The sequence below is a fragment of the Chrysemys picta genome, chromosome 21 (genome assembly GCF_011386835.1).
Source record: "Chrysemys picta bellii isolate R12L10 chromosome 21, ASM1138683v2, whole genome shotgun sequence".
NCBI classification, from domain to species: domain Eukaryota; kingdom Metazoa; phylum Chordata; order Testudines; family Emydidae; genus Chrysemys; species Chrysemys picta.
This window is the reverse complement of record NC_088811.1, coordinates 10,924,629-10,945,495: the sequence shown is the minus strand read 5'-3', so window position 1 is coordinate 10,945,495 and position 20,867 is coordinate 10,924,629. Positions and strand designations below refer to the sequence as shown.

At 40.0% G+C, this 20,867-nt stretch overlaps 1 protein-coding gene across 12 annotated transcripts in view; it reads left to right on the top strand.

The window, feature by feature from the left end:
* Nucleotides 1-20,867, top strand: part of LOC101931671 (beta-catenin-interacting protein 1) — a 145,743-nt gene that overhangs the window by 10,950 nt on the left and 113,926 nt on the right. For 10 of the 12 annotated variants that reach the window (XM_008167257.4, XM_005292854.5, XM_005292853.5 and 7 more), the window contains 3 exons: nucleotides 9,912-10,008; nucleotides 16,184-16,305; nucleotides 17,357-17,447. In XM_008167257.4, coding sequence (XP_008165479.2) covers nucleotides 16,210-16,305; nucleotides 17,357-17,447 — 187 coding nt within the window. In that variant the 5' untranslated portion in view covers nucleotides 9,912-10,008; nucleotides 16,184-16,209. Of the gene's footprint in view, nucleotides 1-9,911; nucleotides 10,009-10,794; nucleotides 10,935-15,647; nucleotides 15,775-16,183; nucleotides 16,306-17,356; nucleotides 17,448-20,867 lie in introns of those variants that run through there. The other 2 variants (XM_065575335.1, XM_065575325.1) reach the window with 2 other exon arrangements.

The following is a 20,867-nucleotide window of genomic DNA, read 5'->3' as shown; positions in this document are numbered from 1 at the left end:
CTTTAGAGATCCTACCAAGACTTGGCTAGTGTGTAGTAAAAAAGAATAAATAATTTGCTTTCTTACAGTGCATAAATGTTTATATAAACATATTGACAGGAAAGTGTATATAATCCTAAATACAGGTAAATGCATAATATTTTTGTAACCACTGTCACCCCTTCCATCCTATTGTTTGCTGCCACTTGTGTCATCTTTTCTAAAATTGTATTGCTTGTAAATTTTTCAGGGAGGGTACTGTATCTCTTTTTTTTTTTTAATCCGTCTGTAAAGCCGCTAGTTCATTTTTGATAATATTATAATTCTTTTTACATTAAGTGGAGTTATATAACAGGTATATCTTATTTACTCACTATAGCCTTAAATGCTTTGGTCACCGAGGGCAGGTCTATGCTACATTGGCACAGCTGCAGCATGTCCGATGAAGACGCTCTATGCTGATGGGAGAGCGCTCTCCCATCAGCGTAATTACTCCACGTCCACGAGAGGTGGAAGCTATGTCCATGAGAGAATGCTCTCCTGCTGACATAGCACCAGTGTGGATGGCGCTTAAGTCACTTGGGGGTGTCTTTTTCTAATGTAAGTTAGATTGAGTTAAGCGGTAGCGTAGACGTGCCCTGAGACTGAATCTCATGTAACTTCCCATTCTTGTGTCTACTCTGATTCCTATACCTTTATCCTAGGAATTTATTTTTCCCTCTTTCTTAAGGGGTTGAGGATATTTACAAAGTAATCCACAGAAAGGACTCCCATAGAATGTTCTTTTGCTGCTTAATGTATAATTACTTTTACAGATGCAACTCTTTCTCAAATTTGCTACTGGTCATTAAGATGAGCAGCACTCCATTATTATATTTTTGGACAATTTCCTGTTTTGAAGGTTTGTAGCTGTGTTCTAAATATGTGGTTGAGTGTATGATGACCTGCAGAAGACACTAGCTGTTGAAATAACCGATAGAATATTCCTTTATCAGCTGTTAAAGGTCATCTTCTATTTTATATTATTTCTTCAGAATTACATTGTTTTGGTGACTTTAGGATTCTATAGTCTCTCTTGCAACTTTTTCTGTTACGTTTTTGGTCATTTTTTAAGTGGTAAATGTGGTTTAGGTCTGGTGTACATTAAGACCTATGTCAGTATAACTGCAATTCTCAGGGATGTGAAAAATCAACACCCCTGAGTGACATAATTATTCCGACCGAACCTCCCGTGTGGACAGCACTATGTCAACAGGAAAGCTTCTCTGATAGACGTAGCTACTGCCAATCGGGGAGGTGGATTAACTGCCAACGGGAGAGCTCTCACTCGTCAGCATAGAGCATCTTCATTAAAGTGCTACAGCAGTGCAGCTCCATCGGTGCAGATGTACACTGATTTTAAGTGTAGATTTGTCCTTAAACATGTGAATATTTTGTTTTGAATGTATATGAAAATAAGCTTTTGCTAAAGGATTTTTTCTAGTTTTAACAAACATTTTAAATTAGGAACATGTTATCAAAGAGATTTGAATATCATTTCAGATACATAATGTAACTTAAAGGCACAACAAGGCTGAGTACTTTTTCTGGAATTAAAAATTGCCTTTTTAAAAAAAAAAATTAACTAAAAATATATGCTGTTTCATTTACCTTTATGAGGCATACCAGATACTCTACTTCATATGTTGCTAATGTGATAGTGCAAAAATCTAATTCAAAACATGTTTTTTATATGCCTAAATCTCAAGAGATAGGAAACAGTTGTGTAAGAATAATGGTTATGTAGCTAGAATAGCTTCTCAAAGTTCATGTTAGACCTGACGTTCAGAAGTACATACTCATCTGGGTTTTTCTTGCAACTTGCTTCATTAATATTTTCAAAGTGCTTTGAGATCTTCTCATGAAAGGAGCTATAGAAGTGTAACATATATAACCAAGAAAGGAAGTTTTCCCAGTTTGGTTTTATAAATTCTCATGTTTGGGTGGCTGCAGTTGTGGGTTTGTTTGTTTTTCCGCCAGAGGGAGGACTGTAACTGCTTTTTCTGAATTGGACGAGACACTCAGGGATCTCTGAACCACATTTAGAGTTCTACATGAAGTGTAACTAAAATCTAACACCAGGAGTCCTCAGACTCCAAGACATACTTGATAGCTCTGTGCCCAGTAAATGAGATGAAAAAAGACATTCAGGAGTTCAGCGTTTACTGTTCACTTATAAATAGATAGCTGTTATGGGTTCTGGATTGTTGTATCCTTCTGGAAATGGGAATTAATGTAGCCTCCAGCTGCCTGTGGCTGAAGGTCAGATTGAATTAGAGGAAAATTTTGTAGCAGGATTTGTAGATTCTGATTCCTGATTTCAGAGCTCCAGCTGTTAACTGGAAAATCTCATTGTAAATCAACAAGGCTTTAAAGGTGCAGCGTCCCTCATGCTTATGACTTGACCAGTGTGACAATGATGTCACCAAATGAAATGCTCCGTGGTGTAGTTGCTGAGGCCAATGGCTTCACCTTGTATAACATCACAGAGTTAAAGGGACTTCATGTTGGTTGTTAACTTATATTTGCATAGTTCATGTGAAACCTGCGAAAGCTAGGTTTGTTCAAGACACCTGGTCATTTGAACTTTTATTGTCCTCTCCCTTTAATGTAGGTCTCTAGATTGAAAGATGTCTTCCTACAGATCCAGCAAAGATCAAAGAGAAATATTTTTTGTAACTGAACCAGCTCCCATTGGGTTTTTATTTGTTGGAAACTGTTGGAAAAATGCAACCTTCTAAAGGACGTTGTCAATCTACAACTTGAGAGATTCCCATATGACTGACATTAATGCTTTACATTATTAAAACGGAACTGATAAAACTTATTTTAGTCCATTATTTGTGTGGGCAGTTTACTCTTGGCCTTTTGGTCAGTCTGCACTATGCTAATAGTGAAATAGAACAGACTTTTATTCTTATGCACAAGTACAGTGTTGGTGTTTGGATATACAACATTGCAGAGGAATACTTCTCTGAAAAAAAAAAAAGAACCTTATACTTGGGGGGGGAGGGATAGGTCAGTGGTTTGAGCATTGGCCTGCTAAACCCAGGGTTGTGAGTTCAATCCTTGAGGGGCCATTTAGGGATCTGGGGGAAAAAAAAAAAAAAAAACTGTCAGGGACAGTACTTGGTCCTGCTAGTGAAGGCAGGGAACTGGACTCAATGACCTTTCAAGGTCCCTTCCAGCTCTGAGATAGATATATCTCCATATATTTATTTATTTTTATTTTTATTTCTATTAAGATTTGTATTAAAAACAAATATGCTTTTCAATCTAAAATGTTGTGGGTTTTAGTTGGGTGTCACATTCATGCAGAACCTAGATATGAATTGGAGGATTATAGTTTTGATTCTCTTCTTGGATACAAACTAGCTGCTTATTAATGTACCTGTTTGTGACACAGATCTATAATGTTACTGAAGACATAATCAGAATGCTCTTGATGTTTTATATCATGAACCTTGCTTGTGATATTACCTAGGAGAGAAGCACCCTCCGGGGTTTGTGATGAGAATGACTTCCCTACCCCACTCTGAATTTTGAGGTAGAATGGGCAGAGTTGACGGAAGCATGATGCGAAGGGAAAGCTTTCAGTAACTGTTCGTTGTAATTGTTCTTTAATTTGAGGCAAGACCACTCTCAGTGGCAAGATTCACTTTACCTAAGGGGTTGTTCTTGTAGATTTAGAGAGAAAAAATATTTTAATAAACTAAGTTTGTGTCTGGGCAGCCTGATTCTTCCCTTCTCCCACAACAACTCAGGATCAAAGACTTGCTTCTGAGTAGCACAGGGGCTTCAAGAGTTACACTGCAATTGACTGCCTTCCCTCTCCACTCTGTGCAGCACCAGCAACAAAGGAGAGTTAATGCTGCTTGCAGCGGTATACTGACCTTCCAAGCAGGAGCATGCTATGGAGAACATTTGCTCCCCCACCTGTTGCTCCTATTCTAGCCCCCCAAACTAGTATGGCATAACTCTCATGGAGCTCCAGCAGAAAAGGTTCTGTGGGGTTGCTAAGAGGGGGAGCATGTTGTGGAGCCAGCATTTGCCCCTTCCTGTGGCTGCAGCTAAGTTCTTGGCCTCTGTTCCATTTGAAAGTGAACAGGCAACTGTAATGTTTAATTTCTTCCCTCTACTACCAGGATAGGGTCTCCTATTTTTATTAGCTGCTTCTACACTAGCAAATTCTGAAAATTTTGTATTTTCACTAATGTAGCTCTGCTGGTAATAGCAACCATGGGATCACTAGTGTAGATAGTAAAAAGATCTTTATCGTGGCAGAGTGGGGTTCTTGACATGGTACTTAACAATGCCTAATTCCAGTCTACATTAGCATCTCAGAGATACTGCTTAATAAGGATAGTAACTTTTTACTGTTTAGGTGCACCCTCTATAGCCAAGACTTTAGTTCGTCCTGGTCGCTCCCACCTCAAATTTACAGGCTGCTAGAAGGGGTCCAGTGGCTTTACTCTGTCACTTTCTTTCTCTCTTCGGGTGGTTGAGGATGGTACTGTTTTCTTTCTCTTGCGAGCGAGACAGCACTTGCACGTAGATTGGTTTGGTATGGAGACAGCGGGGATCAGAACTTGGATGACAGGCCTCCTCTGCTCTGCGCAGTGCACATGTTGGGCCTTGCAGGACAGAAAGTGTTCCTGTGATCCTCACTCTGCCTCGTACTCACTATGTACTTCAGGCAGAATGAAGAATGTAGTACTGAAGTGCAGGGCAGTTTTGCATTTGTCCACTGGCCAACTTTATTTGCCATTTGGGAGAGGGAGAGAACATTTTCAAGCCTGAAGCTGTTGCTTTGGCAAAGCTATGCAGGCGGCCTTAGATGTAGCCTACAGATCTTCTTCATTTATTATTCTGTTTTGTGCATCATATTAAAAATAAATGAGAAGTAACTGTCACTCCCTGCAAGTGCCAAACAAGCTTTATGCTGTCCAGAAGAAATTAGATGCACAGCTTTGTGAAAGTGTTCACTCTGTTTCAGACTAAAATTGCTATTGAAATAATTGAACTTAGTTCCCTTCTTGTAAGAGGTGCTGGCTGATGGCATTGGAGAATGAAGACCTTTGTTTAGCCACAGAATAGATACAACATGGGCATAGGAAAAGAACATTTTTACATTTGCCTTGCGAGTTTGTCTCACCCTGACCTAGAGTGAACACCTCCAGGTGTGACAAGGCAGTTCATTCTTGATGGCCCATCCAGTTCTTGGCACCTCAGCTGTGACTGCTACTGAGGGTTTCAGTGGCGGTCATTTCTGGGATATGGACACTTGATCACTAGGACCTGAGTTGAGACTCCAATCTAACTTCATGTAGACCAGCAAACATGTTAGGTCATAGTTGTGATTTCAAGTAACTGTCTCTGGATTCAGTTCTAACCTAGATCTGAAAGGCTCTATCTAGGCTTGGAAGGTTTAGATTTTTATCTTTGTGAAATTAACTGAAAAAGACAATATTCAATTATCTTGTATAGTTTTATATTTATTATTTCACTAGACGTGAGAAATATTTCGTGTTGAAGATATTTTAATAAAAAGTAGTCAAGAACAATAACTGATTCAAAAGTATAGATTTTATTTTCATCAGATTTCGTGTACAGAAAACAATCCCTTATTAGCCTTTCCACCCCAAAATAGTTTAGAATGTTTTCTTCTTTTTTCTTTGCTTTTGGGGTGGAGGGGGATGTGGGCAATTACCCCCACTAATTAGATTTTAATCCTTCCAAATCTGTCTATATCCCATTCAATCCTTTGAGCCGTCTAGTCCCCAGTTAAGTTTTATTAGATTCCAGGACTCCTGTGGTACTATATATGACACAGTCCATGTTTATCTGTCTGCATGTCTTCCTAAGAGATGTTAGAAACTCTGCTTAAACAGCACTCTGTAAAGCTAATATTTTCTGATGTGTGGTATGAAAACATCTGGCAGAAATAAGAAAAGCAAACTAAGCTACTGTGTTTAACCAATAAATATGAGGGTCCAAAAGTGCAGTGACCAAAGTTTAATTATAATTAGTGGGGGGGGGGATGAAATTATTGTTGGTGTTTTTCTCTTTTTGATGCTGATAAAGTATCAGCGCTGCTATTAAACTCCCAAGATGCCGCAACCTGGTGCGTAATATCTCAGCATGACTCCTGATTTCAATTTGCTGTTTTTTCTATGTTGTCCCAATTCAGTGATATTGCTAATGTTTTTCTGATTTAAAATGTGTTTCCCCTTTCAACCAGTGTGATTTTTGTTGTTCAGCTGAAAACCTCATATGATCTAGCTTTATTTACTGGGAAGTATTGTGATTCAGCTGATAGGGTGTGAGGGAGACAATTGGTACTATTTCCAGTTCTCCTGTGGACTTGTGCTGTGACCTCAGGTGCATCATTTTGCTAACTGTAAAACAAAATGCTCACCTGTGTGAAACACTCTGAGATTTATGGGTGTAAAGCACTTTATGAAAGTGGCATTATTTGGTAGAGAACTGTTCTCTGGAGAGGACAGTAAAGGGATGAATTCCAGATGCCTAGAAAATGTTGGCATGGGAAGAGTTTCCATTCTGTCATCTGGTCCTGCTAACCAACCTGAACTCTGCATTGTGGAATCTGTCAGACATGAAGTTTAGAATAAAAGGCCCAGCATAACCTTAACTGTTAAGTCTTTCTTGGAAACATATGAGTAAGCTTGGGGGTAGAGGAATTTTGTGTGTAAACCAGAAAAATGGCTGTATTCTCTTCCACATTCTATTGGCAATGAAATTCAATGCATTTGATTACTCTTATCCACACCTGCAGTAGCATATAGTAAGAATGAGGCTTTGGATGGATCTCTTTCAGCCAAAGAGAAATTAGAAGCTTGCCTTAAAAGGGATGTTGACTGGAAAGAGAAGCTCTGAACAGCTGTTTTCAGTACCTGTGAAATCGCAGAGATGCTTCTGTGGAGGGGAATGAACCTAGATGAACCCTCAAAGTATTTAATCTGTTAACTGAAGCAGTTGTCATGTGTTTATAGACCTATCCATAGGGTCAAGTAATTAGAATAGACTTGGAGCAGAATGCCCAGCCTTCTGACCTTTCCCAATCTGCACATGTCTGCTGACCCACAAAAAAAGTAAAATAGCATAGTTCTGAGCTAGTATTCTTAATTGAACCAAATAATTACCCAACCTTGTGGATCAGTTGGATCTACTGGAACATTTAAGATGGTGAGCAAAGCTACGTGCCCTGATGGTAGCTCAGCTGTTCCTCAGCTGTTTAGCTAAGCGTGCTCTCTCATATTTTGGACCTCAGTTGTCATCTTCCTGCCCACCCCCAAAATATCCTGTTGCAGAGTATTTTTAGATCATATTTCTTAGGGTCCATTAAAGATCATCACTCAGGATTCTTAGTTTAAAAAAAGTGAGAGGCAGCATGGTCCAGTCCCTAGAGCAGGAACTTAGGGTACCTGGGTTCTATTCGTGGCTCTACCATGAGTTGCTATGTGATCTTGGACTAGTCAGTGGACCTCTTGGGACTTAGTGTCTCCATCCCACCTCTTAAAGGACAGTGAAATCCCAATTTATCTATTCCAGTCACCCTGTGCCCTTTGCAGAAGAAGTGCTGATTATTTAGAGCACTTACCCCAACCTTTCTAGCTCAGCGGTTCTCAAACTGGATTGGGACCCCATTTTAATGGGGTCACCAGGGCTGGCATTAGACTTACTGGGGACCGAAGCCTGAATCCCACCGCCCGGGGCCAAAGCCTGAGCCCCACTGCCTGGGACCGAAGCTCAAGGGCTTCAGCCCTGGGCGGCACGGCTCAGGCTTCAGCGTCAGTCCTGGATGGAGGCTACAGGCCCCCCTGCCTGGGGCTAAAGCCCTTAGGCTTCAACTTTGGTCCGTCCCCCACCCCCCGCCTGGCGCAGCTTGGATTTCGGCTTTGGCCCCTTCTGCCCCTCCCACCCCCCGTTCTTTCCGCCCGGGGTGGTGGGGTTTGGGCGAGCTCAAACTTTTGTCCCCCCTCCTGGGATCATGTAGTAATTTTTGTTGTCGGAAGGGGTTCATGGTGCAATGGAGAGAACCCCAGCGGGGAGTGACAAAGTGAAACTAACCAGGATTGTATCACTTGCACAGTGCTGCTGCTTCTGAGTTGTAAACTTAGTATACTTGTTCTGAAAGCTGGTCTCCATGGTTTTCTGACTAGCTGTGCTGTAATTTTTACCCAGACCAAATTTCAATCTGCAGTTGAGTTCAGGTGGGATTTGTAGTTTGTGAGATGGTAACTACAATGCCTGGCCAGGAAAATGTTCTCTTTTCTGAGTTACTTGATAATGGATTGTTTGATAAATGGGGCTTATATGCATAGATAGATTGCCATTACTTAAAGCTTTTTGGAAGGGTCTGGCATTTTAATGGTAAGTGTGAGAGTGCTATTGTTGGCTGTTAATAGAAATTAGTGCACTTCAGAAGTGGTTAGTTCCTGTGCTTTAATCTCTTTTTGAAGGAAGGAGTTCCCACAGTTCCATGTGTATGTAATGATGGAGGGTGGGATGCCTTTGAAGTCTATAAAAATGAAAAGAGCAATTAGTTACTGTAAATGGTTCTGTTGTCAGCACTGTAGGTGATGGGTCATTGGGCTGTATTGCATTTTAGGGGGTAAGAAAAGTGGGAACTAATTAGTGAAGGAGGAAGGTAAGGCTTAAATAGTCCTTTCATAACAGACACTTTCTCTCTTCTGGAGAGGTGCAATGAATGGCTTTTAAAGCAGTTGGTATAGCTCCTCCACTCCCAGCTCTTCCTAGTAGGAGCCATTGTAGAGTGCTGTGGGTGAAGCTTGCAGTAATTTCAGCCCTGGTCTCTCTTGGACAAAGTTGGTATAATGGTTCAGGAGAACTCAGGCTTGGCCGTCTCCCAGCATGGAATGGTGCAGGGCACTGACTAGGAGAAACTCTGAGCTACTCCAATTTTGCCTTCACCTCCTGATTGAAAATAACAAGTGTGTATCTCTACACTTAATCAAGAACCCTGGTCTCCATGCTGGAGGTTTCATTTAGGTGGGTAGTGCAGGTGTGTACAAATTGGCTCTTCTAATCAGAGTTTTAATTAAAACCTGGCCCTTTGTATGGTAATGATTGACATGCTTCAAGTTGTGGAGCTGTCCTGAGCAGAAGCTACTCACACTGTTGTGCCATATTATGTGAAAGGTTTGATGACCAGTAATCTCACTTGAGCTAGCCCTGATGTGTGTGGACTCTGGTGACCAGTGATTGTCTGTTAGGGAACCTACTCAACCTCTAGTTCCTAATGATAATTATAAAATTGGTTTAGAAATACCCACATCTTGATCAGTCAAAAAATGTAATCAGTATGTGACTAGCCAATATTTAAAATTTCTTTTTGAAACATTAATTACAGTGTAAAAGAAGCAGGGGTTTTTAATTAATCATTTAAGTGCTATATTCAGATGCCATATGCATAATTGAAAACATAAATTTTGGCCATAAGCATTATATTTTTCTACCCCACCCTGAATTTTTAAGTGATGAATCATGCTTGTTTTTACCCAGAGGAGGTTACACCTGGTTGTTCTGCTGCACTTTTACTTGCTTGTCCAAAGAGACGGGTCTTATGTTGAAACCTCCCCCAACTCCCAAAGAAAGCAAGACTTGAGTGTATTCTGATCAACAGTGATGCAGAATTCCACCAGGAATGTAGTTAGTGATTGATTTTCATCTTTAATCACTTACTGAAATAATACATAAGGAGTATTATACAGATTTCTGCTTCACGTAGCCTGTCTTCAGTTTTACAAACATTGGCTAGATGCAATGGTATAAGACTGATTGAAAAAAAATGTTAATTGTATTGCTGTTTTTCAGTTTATATATTTCTCTTTAATATTTTATCTTCACAGGGCATTTTCGTTCCCCGTTTTTTCCAGTTGTGATCATTAATCAGGACTGAGCACTTGGGTTATCTGATCTTGTGTGGTTCGCTTTTTTTTAAAGCAGGTAAGTTGTATTTGTTTTGTATGTAATATCCTTAGATTTTTAAAAAGGGAACCTGGGATGGGGGGTGGGGGGAAATTCCATCATGTTGAACCCTATTGACTCCCACATGGTTCATCAGCAAGTTTGGGATCTTTAGACCCAAAGCACAGCCCTTTCCCTGTCTGCCACTTGAGTTAACAGAATAACTGGTGGTAGTTATTCACTGTGGACCAGCCACTAGAATAAGATGAGAGACAGTTGGCCAGTTGGAATCACAACTTATTTATTAGAAACAAAGGAATCCTGATGTGAGAAACATGGGTTCGATTCCAGGTTCTTAAGGGGAGTGTGCTCTAGTTGTTATAAACTCTCTGCTCCTGTGTATGTGCCCCCCGTCTCTCCAGCTCCTGCTCTGTTTCCCCTTTAGCTTCTGATTTCCCTGCATTCAAGTCAGGCAGCTTCTTCCTTCACCACACTGCATGGGCAGCACAGCTCAGGAGGGTGGACAGGGAAAAGAGCACATTGACTGTCTTCCTGGTCTTAGTTCCAGTGCCCAGCACCAAAGCAGGCCCTAGCAGCCAAGAGGGAACAGATCCAGGAAAAAATCTGCTCAGCCCCTGCAGCCCTAGAATGGAGAATACTTTGTTACTCCGGGTAGAGGGAGTGGAGTAGTGCTTGCACAATTTGGTTGATGCATAAGAGCTGTGTGGGGATGGAGCATGCTCAGCGAAGACAAAAAACTTCAGGAAACTTAGCTGTCAAACTCTTAACAAGCCATTCTAAGCATGTGCACACTGTGATTTTCAGGAGCTTATAACTTGGTCCAAATTTGGCCAGATTTCATGTGGACAACAAAGGGCACATCCCTAACACTGGGCAATCCCCTGCCAAATTTCAAGTCACTGCTCCAATGCTTGGAGGCACTACAACTTCTCGATGAAATAGTTGTAAGTATTTTAATAGGCAAAACAACATATTTTCTTCTAACCTCATTCTTGGAAATGGCTCAACAATTTTAGCTGATACTTAAAAAAAAATCAGAATTAGGCAAATAGCTGGCATGGAAAACTTTGGCATGAATGTCTAAAATTTGACAAATTTATAAGCAACTGAAAAAAGGGTCTTATAATGGAAAGTATTAGATATGGCTATAGTTAAGATTCATCCAGGCAGCGTTGTCAGGCAGAGTCAGAATTGCTCCCTATTGTTAAACATAAAGTCAGCTGTACTACTAGAGAAACAGTTGCTTTTTATTTAAAAGAACAACAGCACAATTACTTTATGAAAATAAAAAAACCTAAGAGGGCTAATATCTAAAATACTGGACTAACAGAATTACTGAAATTTCTTTAGTAAAAGTTCTGTTATGGAGTCCCAAACTTGCATCTCCACAGAAAATAAGTCCATTGAAGAGCAATGAATAACATGAGAGCTCACACTTTGTAAAATTCTAATTTAGGTATCTCAGCCAATTACATCAAGATAAAATCCTAGTGCCTTGCCTACACTAGGCTTTTACAGCATTAGCTGTCTTGTAAAAATGCATCTTTTTTTTCCTCAGTGTTGTCATGACCTAATAGATCTCACTGCTGAGAGATCTTTTTTGATACTCAGCTTAAATTTTCATTTGCTCAGTTTCATCCCATGACTCTTTAATATGCCCTCATGGCTCACCTTAAACAATTCCTCTCTTGGCTTAGATAAAATGGATAGTGTGTTCGGGCACCGTTCTCACACATGCTTGGTTGTTGCTAAACCAGGCTCTGTTTAGTTTTTCCCTTTTATCACTTTTGATGCTTTTTCAATTCTATATTTTTTTACCTTTTTGAGGCAAGTTAAGTGACATGCTCTACTGTGTAAATGGTCTCTCAAGTGCAGAACAAATCTAGAGATAACACTGTTAGATTGTTTACCTTTGATTCAGTTCTGACTTTTTGGAGTCTTAAAAGTTGGGGGTGCGATTGTTTATAATTACTCCAGCACAAGCACTTGTGAGTGGGAAAACTCATTTATGGCATTGGGTTGGAAGTGTTTTTTCTACACTTCTTTTTAGTCCTTGGTATCAAACCAACTCAATTTCTCTGCTGCAAACATAGAGAATGTTTGAATTCTAAATTCAGAAGTTTGAAATGGTGTATTCCCAACAATTCTCTTGGTTTTGTCCTTGATCTTTGTGTGTTTTTCTCCTCATTCTCCCCATTCCCCTCAACCTTCTTCCTGTTTCTCTTCAATCATCTCCTTCCTTTTCATCCTATTCTATTTTTTTCTCCCTGTTTTGTTTCTTTTGTCTTCTCTCAGGTTGGGGTAAAGTGAAGAGGAGTTGTCACCCTTCCATGGTTAAAGATAAACTGTTGAAGTGTGGGGGGATTTCTCTAGGTGGGAGAGTGGGGCAGAAGTGGCGTCTCCCTGGATGTTTGTGCCACCTACTGGTAGATTTCAGAGTAGCAGCCGTGTTAGTCTGTATCCGCAAAAAGAAGAACAGGAGTACTTGTGGCACCTTAGAGACTAACAAATTTATTAGAGCATAAGCTTTCGTGGACTACAGCCCACTTCTTCGGATGCATCCGAAGAAGTGGGCTGTAGTCCACGAAAGCTTATGCTCTAATAAATTTGTTAGTCTCTAAGGTGCCACAAGTACTCCTGTTCTTCTTTCTACTGGTAGATAATTGGTATAATTTTATCCACATTTAATATGCTTGAGTGTTAGCATTTCTTGGCATTTTTAGGCTTTTGTGGGGAGATTAAACTCCTTTAATTTTTGGAGGATATCTTGCTTTCTGCCCCACTGAAACATCTGATTTACCCATTCAGGGGTTCAGATTATGAAGGGACACTTGACACCCTGGGTAAATGAAACCTTTTTCTGTACTGACCTGCTACAAGCTTGCTCTGTCATCGTCTTCCAGGTTATTGGTGTATGAAGTGAATGAAATTGGCCCCATGTTGATCCTTTGAAGGACTTGCTTGCTTTTCCCTTCTCAAACTACTGACCCACATTAGGGCCTTGTCTCTGGATTCTGAACCAGTCAGTCTATTGATGCTTGTTCCTGTACTGGCTGCACTGGTAGATGGATGTGTTTGATAGCCCTTTAAACTAACATGGCATCCATAAAGCCAAGCACAGTATTCTGAAATCTAACCTGCTGAGAATCTGTGTGGTTCAAATGTCAAAGTGCATAGTGAAGCCTTTTACAAAAATGGTCCAAAATCTGTAACCGGGAGAAGAGAAAAGAAATGTGGGTATGTGAAATGTTTCCAGAATGTTTTTAAAAAAGTGAATTAATATAAGGGTACAGCAGTTAATGATGGCATTTGGTTCTGAATCTCAGCCTAGCCAGTTAAGATGTCATCCATGGATTTCCAAAGCTATCCCACATCCATACTTTTTAAGATCAATGATGTGAAGATCAGACTTGTTTCAAAATCATGTTAGTTTGTAGGCTAAAGTATTGTGATCTCCCCAATGATTATTTCAGGTGTGCTTTCCAGTCCTCAAATGACTGCAGTTCTGTCTTTATTTATTACTTGTAACTGAATCCTAATGGCTTGAATTTAATAGTTAGGCAGCAGGTATGTTGATTCTTAATTTGTGCCATTGCTCAGCCGCACTGCTGTTAGCTCCTGTGGCCTTATAGTATGACTGACTGGTGCAGATTGTAAAAGCTGGGACAGCAAAAATGAGTGTCAGCTGTCTCGTGCTATTCTACAACTTCAACTCTCTGCAAAACCCTTCCTTTTAATAGAGCTTTTCAACCATAAATACAAAATGAAGGAGAAAGGAATGGGGCAAAAAAATTTCAAGGTGGGGTTCTTAGAGTTCTAGAAGTATGAAGAGCAGAAGACTGTGTGAAGCCCATTATGGATCATGCAGTACAGATCTTACCTGTGCAGTGTTTGATGCACACTGCAGATAACAGTCCATCCAGATTGGGCGTCTAGGTGGGATAAAGTGGGAGAAACTTGTGCTGCTGCTGTCTGCTTTTTTTTACAGGATAAATAGGATTGAATCTCCTTGGCTGCCAATCCAGCACCTTTCACTAGTGTTAAATTCACCTCTTTGCACAGCTGTGCAGTGGAGAGTGATTCAGAACCACTTGCACAGTTTTTTCACAGTGTCATATGGATCAGTTAATTATTATAAATGCTTGAATTAGATTGCCTGTCTCATCACATGCTTATTTATTCTCCGTTGTTCACTTTCTTTTCACAGTTCAGAACAGTGGAATGTGTGGCATTTCAGTATAAAGTTACTGACATTTTGAATGGAAAAACTATTCCACCTTTTTAAGAGAAGAAATTATAATTTTTTTATGTCATTGGATTGTGTTTGTTTTTCTGCCTTCCCCAAATCATCTGTTAACTCAATTATAAATGAAGTCAACATTGCATATTTACCAGTTGCTGGTTTTCAAATATAGCCTTCTACATCAAAATCAGCACAATGCAGAACCTCTCGCTGGGAACTTTTTCAAGTAGTGTTGGTGAAATTATAGTTAAATCTCAGGCCTGCATTTTACCGGCACCGTGGCAGTACTGAAATAAAGTGGGTGGTGAGGTTTCTCCATTACAGCTACTGCTTAAGTTTGAATAATTACTGAGTCATCCAGGAATGCCAATATATAACCTGAACTCTTTCCACATCCTAATTACTTTTTCTCTTTAAAAGTTATAATTAAGGAGAAAAGGAGAGGTCTGACTTGCTTTAGAAAAAATTAAAATAAAAAAGCTTGTCTAAACCTGGTGCTCCAAATTCTTTAGCAGTAGTGCCTTGATGAATCTGATGTGTTCCCTGGATTACTGAAACCTGCCAGGAATCACAAGGCTGACAACTCAGCACAGGCCGAATTTTGGGGACCAGTCTGCTAGATGTGCAGTGTGGAGCAATACCAGGCTTACATCTCCATGAAGGAATTCCCTGGTGGGGATTAAGTTTCTGTGATGCACAGGTCTGGAGCCAGTGCACAGTAGCTGTTAGTTTGCTAGTCTGTTTCATGAGTGAATATTGTGTGAAGCATCTTAATTTTCAAAACAACTTGTAGTTAAGAATTTTTTGAACCTTGACTCTGAATGAACTGGTATGCAGTGTGTGTATTCATAGTAATAGTGGATTATAATTGAAAACATTTACTCTGTGGGTTGGTAAAAGTACCAGATTATGGGATTTAAGCAATTTCCACCTACTCCTGCAATAAAATGAAGTGCTACTGTGGGCATACATGGTGGATATAAATCTCCAACTGCTATTTCCATAAAACGCTTCCTTCTGACAGAAAACATAAACAATTAAGTAATATTGGGAAGGAAATTTTAAGATATTCCACTTCCTACTAAAAAGCAACACATCAGTTTTAGAAATTTTTAAAGAAGGATTATGTATGGATATTTTTCAGATTATAAGAACAGAAATAGGGAAAATGACTTGGGGAATAAATTTCACCTGACTTATGTTTGACTGTAGAGCTAAATAAACTTGAATGATGTACGCGCTGCATCCTGTCTCCACCTTTAGTCATGGTTATTACAAAAAAGTCTATAGGCAGGTGAAGTTAAATCAATTGGTATTAGAGATGATTCTTTCAATTTTTCTTGAATCCTATCTTCTCCCCTTAGATTTAAAGTCATGACACGTGCTAAGTGAACTGATATTGACATGATCAGCAATGTGGTGGTGTGTTTGAGTTTCATACTTAAGGCTCAGTCCTGTGACCTGCTGAGCATTCTCAACTTTTTGAAGAAAATGAGATGGAGATGCCCAGAATCTTGCAGGATTGAGCCCTCTGTCATGAGGTCAGTAGATGAGCCTTTTTCTATCATGGTGTCTCTGCCTGTATAATTTAATCCCATGTACGTGGTGTGAGGGGATACATGGCTACTCTGTGCCCTTCCCCAACCACACTCAATGGCTCAAGTGTTATGGAGGTGCAAACTCTGCTCAGCCAGCTCCTGCTGCCAGACTTGTGATGGGTTTATTTTCCAAATCCACTGTCTGGTTTGCTTTTTACAGTGGAGTGACTCGGGCCTCTTCTCGCCTGTCAGAAGTTAGACTACCAAGCCATCCCAGCCTAGTTGTCAAACCAACTCATGAAGTATTTTGGCCTATGGTGAAAAATAGGTGTTTTGGAAATAGAACTCTCTAGTTATGCATATCAAACCATAACTATCAGTTCACTTCATTCTGGTTTCTTTACATCTGCAGGAGTCCCAGGAGCTGGGAGGAGGGGAATGAACCGTGAGGGCGTCCCCGGGAAGAGTCCGGAGGAGATGTACATCCAGCAGAAAGTGAGAGTTCTGCTCATGCTTAGGAAGATGGGATCAAATGTAAGTTTAATGGAGTCCTGAAAAAGTATCAGAACTTAACCACCTCCTTCTTCCACCCCATCATGGAATTTGTGACCAACTGGGATGTTCCCATTCCCTGTCCCCAGGGTTAAACTCTGTTAAATTATTTTAAGATGGGTGGAGGGGCCACTTGTTCTGGAATTCACTTTTGCAAGACACATTTTGGTCATGTCTATACTACGGGGACAATAGCAGCGTAGCTATGGCATTGTAACTATGCCAGCATAACCCCATAGTGGAGAGACAGTTTTACAGCAGCAGAAGGGGTTTTGCCATCATTGACCCAAGATCTAAGTGCATGTAGAGATCACTGATTCTAGCACTAGAATAGCAGGGCTGCAGTGAATATAGATATGGCTCATACACCCAAGTTTGTATAAATGGGTTTATAGTTTTCATAATTTTTCAGGGAATTCATATAGTCTTTGTAAAATTAAAAATTGTAGATGAACTGGGTCTGATTAAAAAAAGATGTTAAAAATCTTAAAAATTGGTTTTTTTAAATCTGGATTGTCGGATTCTGTATTGATTGGGTCCCACTGATTTCTATGTACAATTCACTCCGTTAACAAATAAAAAGAAGTCTCTAAGTGCAGCCCCATAAATTTTCCTTGGGCTCTAACATTCAAGCTAAGTTCTTTCCCTCTTGCATGTCATCAGCAGTAATAGGGTACTCATACTAGAGGTCAGAAAATGCTTTCAGGTATACTGTACAATTAACCTCAGTTAGGTTTGCACAGTGAGGATATAAATCTGAAGACATTGAGGAAAGGAAAAGTTACTCCATCCATCCTTGTGATAGTCCACTTTTCAGTGAGTATGGGTTGTGGGATTGATACTCTCTGCTTTTGAAGTGTAAGACTCTGAAAAATCAGAATATGGTAGCAAGGGAAGAGTTGGGTCCAATTGGAGTTAAATGCTTTAAATGAATTAAATTTAAATTGTACATGGACTGATATGGGGAAGGCAGTGGTATTTGTCAATAGTCTGTTTCCTGCTATTCATCCTTCCTTTTTTTGCACATTTCCAGTTGACTGCCAGTGAAGAGGAATTCTTGCGGACGTATGCAGGTGTAGTGAATAGCCAACTTAGCCAGCTTCCTCAGCACTCTATTGATCAGGGTGAGTACCAGCAAAGGGGAAGATTTACCAGTGCTTTCAATCTGTACAGCAGTTTTTCCTGTTTGTATTGGGCTTTCACACAGCAACACTGGAAAGAAAAACCTTTCTTTAAAAAAAGAAAAATGACTGTAAGTCCCCCCTCACTCTCTCCCCCCCCAATTGGCAAAACTACTTCGTAGAGGGGAGGTATAGTACCTGAAACTAGTTTTAACTCATTTCCAGCTGATGCTGTTCCTGAGGCATTTTGGTCTGATGCATATTTTTGGACGATGTACATGTTGAACAAAAAGGAAACCTTAATTCGGATACAATGATCGACCATTAGAAAAAGCATGCATCTATCTCCCTAGGTCTCTCTATCAATTGGTAGATAAGTGATCTGACTTGGTCTCAAATAAGGGAGATGTCACTTGAATTGATAAGAATTGCTGAAGTGGTTTACAGCCCACAGAAAACTGGCCATTATCATAATTTGGTACATCTTCATTCTCTGAAGAGGCAAAAGCTGAATGATCTTTGCTGTCATGGAAAGAACTGTCACATTTTGCTTGTCATTCATGACACTGGTCATGATCTGCATATCCTGGTGGATTCATTTGCCCTGTGCCTGCCAGGCTTCTAATGTCTACTTAACCTTTGAGTATAATCTTGGTAAGCATTGAGTTAGGTACCTGTATGTGGGTAATTACATTCCAACCTACATAAATCCTTCTTGTAGTCTGAGAAATACACAGTTCATTTTCTGACCTAAACTGTGGAGGAGTGTTACCATGCACTGTTAAACAGGTGGCTGCATCTCAGTGATGAGTGAAGTGAATCCTGGATGTATTTGGGATCTTTTAGGATGAGCAGTTTCATAATAAATAGTATTGTTCATTGCAGTGTTGGTCCCAGGATATGAGAGAGATAAGGTGACACCTGTCGGAGAGCTCTATAGATCTCAAAAGCTTGTCTCTTTCACCAACAGAAGTTGGTTCAATAAAAGATATTACCTCACCCATCTTGTCTCTGTCAATATTATTCATGACCACTTAGAACACTGAAGGCCAAATTCTCCCAAATTGACTGTAAGCCATGACCGCCCAGTATCTTCTGTTCATTCTTATAACTGTATTTGTTTTTGTTCTTTTGGGGCCATGGTTGAATTCCAGGTATGTGTGGTGCACCCAACATCTCTGCATCTGCATTTACCATACATGCTGTGGCTCATCTGCCTGCGCTAGCTGTGGTCTGAATTTTGTCACTATCTCTCTAGCTGGGAATGATCTGTGGACTATGTTATATGTGTTAAAGTGCACAAACTGCAGTCCTGCTTTCTGGAAAGATAGAAAGGAGAGATCCTACCAGAATGTGAGCTCAATTCTTCTTTGTTCATCCCCATTCCTAAGGAAGTGCTAGCACATCGTGAATTGCCTTCTCTCACTGACCATTTTACCTTTCTCAAAGTCGTGAGCAGACTTCTCTGGTGGTAATAATCTTGCGGAAAGATTTTCCCTTTAAATTGACAGTGTCAAGTAGTGTATGCCCAGAATTGTAGTGCTTCTCTTCTCCTGCCTACTCCAGAAAAAAAGGGGTGAAGGATGGTCACAATAATGAATGGAAATACTTCATGACTTTTTAAGTTAAATTTCCCACTAAAGAAGTTTTTAACGTTTTCCTGTAGTGATGCAGACTCAAACACAGCAGCATGGCACTTATACAAGAGTATTAGCAGGAAACTGATTAAACAAAGTCAAACAATAAGAAGTGTATAAAAAGTAAATAAGCTAAGGTGTGTCTAGAAAAACAGGTAAATGGTTTGGGATGTGGGCCCTCTTTTAGTTGTGTTTTATCTAATAACTAACACAGTGGTCTTAGATTACAGTAGTGCATATAAATATAAAAACGGGTATAGGAAACCCTTTAGAAGGGGGTACTGGGAAGATGAATAATTTAATGTTGAGGTTTATTCTTAAATGGAACAGTGCTTTTATATAATTTTGTAGTTAGAGGAACATGGGATTCAGTAGTTTTCTCTGTTCTCCAAACTGTTTGGCTGTTGTATAGGTGAAAATAAAATGGAAAAGTAGAAATAGATTTCTAACCCACACAATGCATTCCCATCGCTTGTGATGCTTTAATTAATGTACCTGCAAGCAGATATTTGATCACACTGAAGTGAGGGCTCACACAGAATAAATTGGAGTCGTTTAGCATCCACTCTGCCCTTCTCATTTACCCAAATATGTGAGCGGAGTAAAATGTTTGTCAATACAGGAGTCCATTATAAGACTCTTCAGGTAACTCAGAGCCAGCAGAGTGAGGTTGAATGCTGAGCAGTATGAGAAATCTTCTTATCTGATTGGGTTCCCCTATTGTATTTCTGTAGTTCTGTGTGGCAAAACCTTCTTAAAAGAGCTAGGATACCTTATTGCACAGTATCTCTTATGCAATAGATGAATATGGCTATTAGTTTTGAGGGCCCAGACAGGTGAAATGGTCCCCATGCTTCATGTTACAGCTGTGTTAATGTATATTGCACATTACGATTCAATAAGTTTCTAGATTACATTAAACTATTTCCCTGTTTCCATGAAGAACTGTGAAACATGATGATGATGGAGAGGGACATGTTGCAGTAAAACTTCCATACTTATTTTGATATATGCTAAACTATTCCTTGTGGTGTTTTCATTTGGTGATGCACTGTGTGTAATCTTATTTGGATGGTCAGGTTGCCTTATTTTTTTGTTTAGTCACTGGGTATGGGGCTGGCTCTTGGTCTCTTGAATCTTTATCAGAGTTTTGGTGGGAGGGAAATTGTCTGGCACTGATGTAGTTGTCTAAACCCAGACCATAAATCTGTTCTGTATCTCACTGCCTCATTCTCCAGCATTCCTTTTGAAGGGTTCTGCACTGGCTCAACTAAGTTCATATTATGAGATCTGGGTTTGATGGGGAAGTTGTTGATGAGCCCTGTTACCAGAAAGCCCAGATTTTAATATAGAATCAAAGACATTTAATATAGTTAAGTCACTTAGAAAACAATTCCAAACACAACCTGCATAAACTTGCTCTTCAGTTTTAAATCTGCATGTTCATTCTTTAACAAAACAAAAAAGACCAGCAATTACTTCATTGCATTAAACCTCTGTCCCATGTTGGAACAGATAACTACTGACTTCTTTGCAGCTAACCTCCTTTATACTTCCTGCTGAGTCCCAGGAATCTCTGGCCATAGCCCTTCTCTCCTGGAAGTAAATTCCTCCCCACTGGTAATCACTGTGATCAAATGAGAGCCGGTTCTGTCTTTGAAGACCAAATCCGCCTGACCAGTTTTCCCTTTCAGCTTTTGGAAACCTGACCACAGCCAGAGAAATCCACCTTTTGAGAGGAGAAAACAAAAATAAAGGGTGAGATAATGGCTCACTAGCCAGAGAG